This window comes from Habropoda laboriosa, unplaced genomic scaffold (genome assembly GCF_001263275.1).
Source record: "Habropoda laboriosa isolate 0110345459 unplaced genomic scaffold, ASM126327v1 scaffold708, whole genome shotgun sequence".
Classification (NCBI taxonomy): domain Eukaryota; kingdom Metazoa; phylum Arthropoda; class Insecta; order Hymenoptera; family Apidae; genus Habropoda; species Habropoda laboriosa.
In genome coordinates, this window is record NW_017100814.1 from 86,839 (window position 1) to 96,397 (window position 9,559).

Consider the following 9,559-nt stretch of genomic DNA (forward strand, 5'->3'; position numbering starts at 1 on the left):
GTTAGTTGTAGCCGGATTTCCGGTATCAAGCCGTCGCAAAAGCATTGGAGAGTAAAATCATCGACTCCAGTTTTGTCGACGTTATGGGTGCTCCTTTCACAATCAAGTATAGCCGAACGGAGGTCCTTTACGCGGCTGATAAAATCGATTATATGTTCGCCAGGAGATTGGTACGTCCCGGCTAGCGCTCCGCGATATTGGTCCACATTTTTCAGGGGGACCGAATGTCGTTCTCATTATGTCGCATAGCTGCGTGATCGTGTCGCAGCACTCGTCCTCTATCGCGAGGTACGCGCGTCCCTTAAGACGATTAATGACCAATCGTGTGAGTGCTCCCTCCGCTTGCGAGGGAAGGTTGTCCCTTGCCCGTTTGCACGCTCTGATAAATTGGAAAACCGAAATATTGCCCCCATCGAAAGGCGGGACGGTTTCTACAGCTTCCCGGAGCGAAAATGTGGAGATCGTGTTGGATTCTAAGCTAGCCTCGCTAAACATAGGACGCGTAGGCGCGTTAGCGAGCTCGTGGTCGGAACCTAGTTCACTGCGTTGTGGTTTAATTTGTTTGAATGTTTCAAATTCGCGTCGGATTTTCGCTAGTTCTTTTAGGAGTTGTGCGTTTAAGCCGTCACTAGCTTGTGTGCAACGCGCTTGTTCTAACGCGGCGCGTTCATGCTCTATGCGCGTCGCCTCCTCACGAAGTCGTTTTTCTTTTTCGCGAAGTTGACGGTGGAACTCTAAGAGTTCGGCTTCGCTCGCGGACGCACCTTGTTCCGCGGTTTTCTGCCTTGTCTCCATTGTAACGCACGGGGAAATTCAAAAATTTACTACGAAATGAAGCACACGGCCTCAGATTACAATCCCACCGCTGTCACCAAATTTTGTCACGTCTCAGCGCGACGTTGGGAGACGTTTAGTACGTCTACGAGTCCCCAACTAACTCTAATTCTTTTTTGCCCTCGCGGCTCGTTCGTCCGCGACTGACGGGGATGCGGTTGCTACGTTCTCAGTGATCGGGTGAGTTGTACTAAAGAATCTTACCTTTGCCTGATCGGATAGTCCAGAGGAGTAGGCTGGAGTACGAGAGGCTGTACCGACGAAGATCGTCTCGGAACAAGGGTTGTGGTTATTCACGAAGGAACAGCACAGTAGTTCTGGTAAAAGATAGTATATTCTATTCCAATGTCACTTAACACTAAGCTTACAATGATTTTAATTAACACTACGTCTAATAACTAAGTTACAAAGATTTGATATAGAATTTGACCGGAGTAGAAGAGTCAGTGGTTCAGTCGCGTAACACGTCGGAGCAGACTGACTTCCCGCTGCAAGCAGCGGACGCTGCTGCCTCTCGCGCTGTGGCGCGCGTGAGTGGGGGAAGCCTGTTGGGTGGGGGTGCCTCGCCTGAGCAACGGGCTCTTGCTATGGTATTACAGAAGTAGAGTTAGGTGGTTGTGCCTTATATCGGTATTGCAGATTACGGTATGTGGTTGTCGGTATGGAAGTGTGTACTGACTTATCGACTAGTGGTTAATGGTAAAGTAAAGTCAATGGATTATCGACTACGTCCTTATTCTATAATGTGCTTAGGCGATCGCGGAGCAGAGGGGTTATGTGGACGTTACACAAGGTATTATGCCTTCATCCAATGACAGTTCCTGCTTTGGTGTATATACAGTTTGGAATTTGTGTTGTATATAATTTACAACTTCTCTAATTTTGAATAGTTTGTCTGATTTGTAGTGCAATAAATCATTATTGCAAAAATGCCACATTCTCCAGATTTGCATAAATCTATTGCGACTCATTGTTTTTGGGAAGATTGGGGTTTCTATATATGAGAGAGTGGACCAGTAACCATATATGTCATCTTTACGTGTTTGTCCCATCAAGATAATTAACCCCAGAAACTTTTTCATTTCTCTCACTGTGACGTCAACCCATTTCACTGCTTTATACTCTTTATATTTGTTTACAACCTGAGAGCGATATCTGTTTGTTTCTGTTACTAGTAATTCAAAGAAATCATTACCAAGAAACAACTGTACTATTTCCCATACGTTTTCCTGATCTTAAGGCATCGTGTTCACGCTTGAAGTTCGATCATATGCTTCTAGTTGAACTCTCACATCATCCTCTGTCCAATCATCGACATCATTGACAATAATGTCTTCATCCGTGTCATCGGCGGAACTAACATCATCTTCCGATTCGCTCAAAAGCATTCGACGATTACCTTGACGTATGGGAACGATGGTACTATCATTGTCGTTAAATTCACAATCACTTATCAGCGTATCGCTGTCTTCAGAATAGTCTGATAGTGCGTCCATAAACAACTCATCATTTAAATTTTCATTCTTGCTTCTGGACATTTTTAACGGTATTATTCTGTACCTTATACTTTATTTTAAAAAATTTATTTGTCACACTTTACACCACTGTAACTTTATTTAGTCCCAATTGACTGTGTAACTCTTTAAGTAATTTTGACCACTTGTTGGGAATCGCAGCACGGAGCTTGGCTTGTACACTAATATTTACAAGTTGAGCGGAGTCTTATACAGGGTGGGGCATTTTAAACAGGTCACCTGAATAACTCGCTTGTTTTTGAAGATAGGAGAAAATGCATTAGACCAAACTTACTTGGTATCGGGGGGCTCATAATCTGGTATTACCAATTTTTCTGTAGGTGGAGGCGTCAAGGAGATATGAAGGTCAACTCTGTTTTTTTAAATGGAACAGTATATTTTTTTACTTACATTCTGATAGAGTGTTTCAAGGCGAATACAATGACCTATTATTAAGGTCATTCAACGTCACCCAAAGTCAACTGCAATAGAAAATAAATTGTCTCAGAGTACTTTTCGAATACTTGTGTATTACGTGTGTGTATTACGTAACACGGGTCACAAAAGATAAACAAACATTCAATCACATTGTACGCTTATCTGTATCCTCAAACATTATTGGTAATTTGACTACCGACTAGAGTTCAGCTTCGTAATATTTATTCAGTCTAACTGTTCGGTTTTCTAAAATGCGTTACACGATAGCAGAGAAAGTAGAAATGGTTCTTATTTATGGTGAATGTCATAGAATTATGAGGGAAGCGGTACGTGTGTATGGTGAAAGATTTCCCGCGGGAAGTGCGGAATTACTCTGGAAGGCGCCCGGCGGATAGTCCAGCCGTTCTTTCCATTCCAGGAGCGATCTAGGTATAGCTCCCGTACTCTCCTATCAAAATATTAAGTGATACGCGTATGATCGAAGAGTCCACCCGCACTTCTCCTGGTAGGCGACCGGCGGATAGTCCAGCCGTTCTCTCCTCCAAAGAGTGACCCAGGTGTCAGTCCCCGTACTCTCCTGTGCTGTAAGGGCGTCCGAAAGCTAGGCTTCGTACTCTCCCACTCTGAAGGGCGACCGATGGTAATACCTCGTTCTCTCCCAGCAGAGTACAGCAAGAATACTTGGCTGCGTTTTTTTTTTTTGTCAGACTATTACGTCTTGATGACTTCGATTTTGTCGAAAATGGTATGACATGCGACTAGCTTAGGAACGTACGTTTTAACTACCGGAATAACTTTTTGGGCGAACGAGGAAAATTCCTTGAACAATTCTTGGAAATCGGTAACTTGGGACGGAGCTGCGGATTTCGAGGTGTGGGGTGCAGAACTAGCGGTATCCCCACTAACTATTTGGCTGTAAGGATGGTTAGGGAGGGGAGGGGAGGAGGAAGAAGCGATAGGTGCCTTGCGAGCCGGGTAGCTGGAGAGCCCGATGTTTCTGGAAACAACAGTGTTTCTTTTCGCAAGATATCCCAAGAGGGAGGGGCATTGAGAGTAGTTTGCTGTGTGTTGACCACCACAATTAGCACAGGTGGGCATGGTATGAGAATCTTTGGTACAATCTTTAGAAGTGTGATTACCGCCACATTTAACACATTTTGGATTTTTGTAACAATTGCCAGAAGCGTGCCGGTAGGATTGACATTTGAAGCATTGGGTGTAGTTACGTCCGTTTCTGTACTTTTCCCAATAAATTCTTACGTGGAATAAAAAACTAATTTTCCGAATTTGAGCCAGAGTCGTGGAGGGAGGGAAAGAAATTTTGAAAATGGGGTAGGAAGTTTGATTCTTGAAATTTACACAGCTTAAGGGGCTGAGATTATTTTTCCTGAGTTCGTCTAGATCTTCAGAGGGCTGAACGAGGGGCAAACCTTTTAAGACGGCATTGAAGTTCTTTTCAAAAGGGAGGGAATACGTATGAAATTTTAGCGCAGCTTCAAGAAAAGCCTGTTTAGCAGCGGTAAAAGCATCTATATTATTAAAATTGATCCTAACTTGATCACGGATGAATTTTAAGTAATAATTCTTTTCACCAATGCTGGCACTTAGCTCATTGCCAAATTTAATAACGTCTTTCGGTTCTATTTTAATATAAATGGGAGGAGGGCGGAAGGTACGCGGTTTGGTATTGATGTTAGCATTTGGATTGGGAAGGTCGGGATTGTTGTTGTTTAAGCCACTAGAAAGTTCTGAGAATAGCTCAGCGCAGGCAGGATTCGAGTTGAAGATATCAAAACGATTCTTTGTAGAAACGTTAGCGTATGAACACGATGATTCAGAAATGTTTGGTTTCTTGTTGCTCATGGCAGTAACGGGAATTGACTCACCATGCAGCGACGAGGGATCCGGGGTGATGATTGTCCGAGCATCGTTCGGACTCACAGTGGAAGTGCCTACGCCAAATTGGCGTTTCGGGATGGTAGACGTCCTGGTAGTTTTGTCCTCCAGTGATGTAGTGCTGGGCCAGTACCGGGTAGATATAATACTGTACTTTGTTAATGCAAGAAAGACTAGCACGGGCAGAACGCAGAGCGCAAAGAGTGAACTGAACTCGACGGCAGCCGGACTGCAAGAATGACTGAGCAGGAGCAAGAATGCAAGAATGAGCCGGAATGAATGCAAGAATCAGCAAGAATGAAGAATGACAAGAATGACGCAGGAATCAGCAAGACTGATGATGCTTGACCGCGTCCACGGCCGTGATATTTATATTTGACTGTTGCTAATGAAGCGCGGCTTATCAACAAGTCGCGTCGCTAAGTGGCTTCCCGCGCGAAACTGCGAGACTCCCGCGCGAAACTGCGAGACTCCCGCGTAAAACCGCGAGTTTACCGCGGATCGCGAGCTAGTTTGTTCTGGAAGCTTCTATCGCTTCGCGATTATTTGATTGTCGACAAGGATAGAGGGTCGTCCCTCTCACTTCCTCTCGCGGAATGGAAATTTTTGTCGCCGTCTTCGTTGATGGTTGTTACAAAATGTAAATATTTTTTTTTGCTATTCCTGAATAATAAAATCAGATTTCGGCGCATTAAAAAATTGCTTACGAAGCTAAAAAATTTCTGGCTGCAATAAAAAATCACAGACCGATAGTCACTTTTTACAGCCAATAAAAAAAAAAAAGTATATAACTACCTTACATCCTGGTATAGTGATACTCTGACTGACAATGTCGGTACAGAATAACCAACAGTTGTCTTGTAAAGCCTTGATATCAAATGTGGTTCCTCAATGGAATTACCACCGTACTTGTTGCGGCTATATTGACATAGATTATCGCAATCCCGCTTTGAAGATAAGAACATTATGACTCTACCTTTGTCAATGTACCTTAACAGCACCCTAAAGCCTTTTGGTCCTGTACATTAAAGTCCTGTAACATTTGATCCAAAAGACAAATATTCTCCTCGACTTTCTCCTCCGGTCAGTGGCGCAATGTACACACTTCCATCGATCTTGAAACGTGTGTCCTCTATGTTAATGTGCGCAGCTAGCACCATAGCCTGCTCTATTGAATCTACCGTTGCACTCAAATGTATGCATTTATATGGCACGTTAGGTCTGGTCAATTCTAGATCACAAGTCAAAACAGTAGGGTTGTTCAAATTGTATATTTAAAGCCATCAAACAGTCACTATTTAATGTTAAAGTCTTGAAAAATTTAACAAAATCAGGCGACATGTCATCACTTTATCCGTAATATTTCGGCTTTGTTTAAAGATAATATTTCGACCTTGGGCTCATTTTAAAGGTAAATAAATGCCCTTTCTGGATATTCACTTACTGACAAAAGTGAAGAAACAAAATGATCGTTTGGGAATTACTATATATTTTTCATCTTCTGAGATACATAGGTTGGAATTAAAAATAGTATAAAGAGATAACATTTTATACATCAACGTACAATAAGGTTTTGTTTGATTATACTTGCATAAGGACTACAATTAATATTGAGTCAAAGAAACAAAGCAAAAGCTTTGTGACAAAAGTTAAGAAACATATTTTGCTTGAATTATATTACCACTTTTAACAAAAACAACGGTATGTAAATGTCTGTAATTTTCGTGATAATCTAGTAAGGTGTTGGATAACCCTTGGATTTGTTGACTGCATGGCATTTGAGTGGCATTGACTCGATTAATCGAACACCAAATTCAACCGGTATTTCAGACCATATTTTCGTGATTTCTTGTATTAACTCCGTCTTATTGGTAAAATAACGGCTTCCCAATTGACGTTCAACGTAATCCCACAAATGTTCAGTTGGGTTCAAGTCTGGAGACTGACTTGGCCACTTGATTACATTAATATTCTGTTCCACGAGAAATGCCTTAATTAATTTAGAAGAATGTTTTGGGTCATTATCATGTTGAAATGACCATTCTGTTGACATTTTTTCGTTAGCAAATGGTAGCATATGATTTTGTAAGATATCATGATACACAAATCTATCTATAGTTTCTTTTATTTGTATTAACGGGCCAAGACTGTCACGTGAGAAACACATCCACACCATCACATTACCACCACCAAATTTTACTGTGGGTTTCAAGTACTTGACATTAAATAAGTTGAACTTACTTTCATCACTCCATAGAATTTAATGTGCTTTTTAGCGAACTCCAACCGAGCTTTCTGATTCTTTTTAGAAACAAGTGGTTTCTTACATGCTCTGCGTGAAAAAAGATTATTTTCGTCTAAACGACGGCTAACTATTCTGCTGCTAATGTTTTCGAGACCCAATTGATTTTTAATTTTGGAAGCAGTGCAAAATGGATTGCATTTAGAGAGCCTTGCTATTCGACGATCTAGCTTTTGACTTGTTTTTCGCGGTCTGCCGGTTCGTAGTGTCATTTTAACAGTTCCATATTCTTGAAATCGTTTTATAATCTTCGTGATAACGCAACGATTCACACCAAATACTTTTGCAATGTTAATTTTTCGCTGGCCTTTTTTAAACATTTCAACTACTCTTTGTTTCTTGGTTTCAGTTAAATGTTGTCTTCTTGTCATATTTAATGCAGCTAACAATACAAACCACACTAGACGATGTCAGAGAGGAGACTAAACATCCTCAAAAACGTTTGCTTACATTGTATACTCTACTTATTGAGAGATGTTTTTATTGGATTATGGGTTTTAGGAATTATGAAATAATGAAATATTTCTTATTTTAAATTATATTCTTTATTACGCACAAGGAAGGTTCGCTATTCGAAGTTGCTAGCAAGAGCACTATACTCGGACTGAAAACGTTCCAACGCAATGCCCGAAAATTGCCTGCGACACCGCTTGGGACCGAAGGGCCTTTTGTTGAGTATCATAAACACTTAGGTCTAAAACTAAACAGATGTAGTAAAAGAGAAAACGGATTTTTTGGAACGCACGCAAAAGAAACACATACTTCTTAGGAAGGCTTTAGATTTAATTTTTGTTATATTTATCTAGCTATATAAATCTAACAGTTCTCATGTTTCTTAACTTTTGTTACAAAACTTCTGTTTTGTTTCCTCGATTCAATCTTAATTGCAGACCTTATGCAAGTATAATCGAACAAAACCTTGTTGTACGTTGATGTATGAAATGTTATTTTTTTATGTTATTTTTAATTCCAATCTATGTATCTCAGAAGATGAAAAATGTACAGTAATTCCCAAACGATCATTTTGTTTCTTAACTTTTGTCAGTAAGTGTATGAACAGTAGCGGACAAAAGATTAAGACGAAATGGAAAAAATAAATAATTGATTTACTTTCCATAAAAAATATAAATACAGTGTTCTACTTTTGGTATTAACTAATTAGACATTTGTTTATACACTTACAAAAAAAATTTCGTTTTGATATTTTGCTCAGTAGCGAAGTTACAAAAAAAGGAACGAAATCTGTATAATATTTCGTCGGTCAAAAGTTTAAGACTACACAAAAAATATTAAGTTTTGGTAAAAAAATATGCACAATTTTTGTTTAAATTCAATATTTTGTCCAATATCCGTTATTTCTTATCACTTCGGTACATCTTCTTGGCATTGAATCTATTAGTTTTTTACATTGATCTACCGTAATATTACTCCAAGCTGTTTCAATTGTAGAGTAAAGTTCATTCAAATTTTTCGGTTTATAACCTTGTACTGTCTTTTTTATGATGCTCCACAAGTTCTCGATTGGATTAATATCTGGTGATTGGGACGGCCACGGCAGCACGATAATATTTTCTTCTTGAAAAAACTGTTTCACAACCCGAGCCGTGTGCTTCGGATCATTATCATTTTGAAAAATAAAATCATCACTCATATTGTTGCGTGCAAAAGGTAACATTGTGTTCTTGAGTATGTCCATGTATTGAAAACGGTCCATAATTCCATTGATACGACATATCGGACCAGGGCCGCTTCGAGAAAAACACGCCCACACCATAACGTTTCCACCACCATGTTTAAGAGTTTTTAAAACGCACTGTGTTTTCAAACTTTCGCCAATTCGACGTCTAACGTACCGTATCCCGTCAGAACAGACGCGATTGAATTTCGATTCGTCAGAAAACAATACCTTTTGCCAATCTTCACTTGTCCAATGCTTATGAGCTTTAACAAATGCAAGTCGTCTTTTTCGATTCCTAGAACTCAGCAGTGGTTTCTTTTGGGGTTTTCGTCCTCTTAAGTTAAAGTCTTCTAATCTTCTCCTAACAGTTCTAGCACTAATTTGTGTATCGTTTTCATAGTTTATCTCCGCAGCAATATTATTTGCACTACGAAAACGATCCTTTTCGCTCAATCGATGAATCCGGCGATCCATTTTCGGTGTTGTTTTCCGTGGTCTTCCGTTTTTCGGTTGATCGCAATACATGCCTGTCTTTAAAAATTTATACCAAGCTTGTTTACAAGCCGTTTCTGACCTGTTCACTATATTTGCTATTTCGGTGAAGGTTTTACTTTGCTTTCGCAGCCTTACGATTTGTTCCCTTTCGTTTTCAAGTAAATTCTTTGATTTACCCATAGTCTGTTCCTACCTAAATGAATTTTAAGCAATAAAAGGTACACTAAACAATGATTTTGACATTCCAGAATCAAAATGTTCAAAAACTGTACTCGTACTCACGTTTTACACAGATCGTCTTAAACTAATGTCCACTGTTTCCAAGTGCTAAGCGGTAACTAACTGTTGTAACTCCTACATTGTTTGTATTTAACAACTGACTGTCTGAGGTTACGAAGGTCA

General features: G+C 40.0%; 1 protein-coding gene across 1 annotated transcript; it reads right to left on the reverse strand.

Moving 5' to 3' along the window:
• Window positions 1-8,459: 8,459 nt before the first annotated feature.
• LOC108577252 lies at window positions 8,460-9,339 on the reverse strand. The gene is made up of 2 exons (XM_017940384.1): window positions 8,908-9,339; window positions 8,460-8,500 (listed from the first exon to the last, which is right to left on the reverse strand). The coding sequence occupies exons 1-2, from the start codon at window positions 9,335-9,337 to the stop codon at window positions 8,460-8,462; spliced, it is 471 nt and encodes a 156-aa protein (XP_017795873.1). The 5' UTR covers window positions 9,338-9,339.
• Between the last annotated feature and the right edge of the window lie 220 nt (window positions 9,340-9,559).

Bases quoted from the DNA above. Each gene is read 5' to 3' on its own strand.
- LOC108577252 (XM_017940384.1), bottom strand. From the start codon at position 9,337: ATGGGTAAATCAAAGAATTTACTTGAAAACGAAAGGGAACAAATCGTA. The intron at 8,501-8,907 runs GTGAAGATTGGC...AATCCAATCGAG, and splicing joins AGCTCATAAGCATTGGACAA to AACTTGTGGAGCATCATAAA.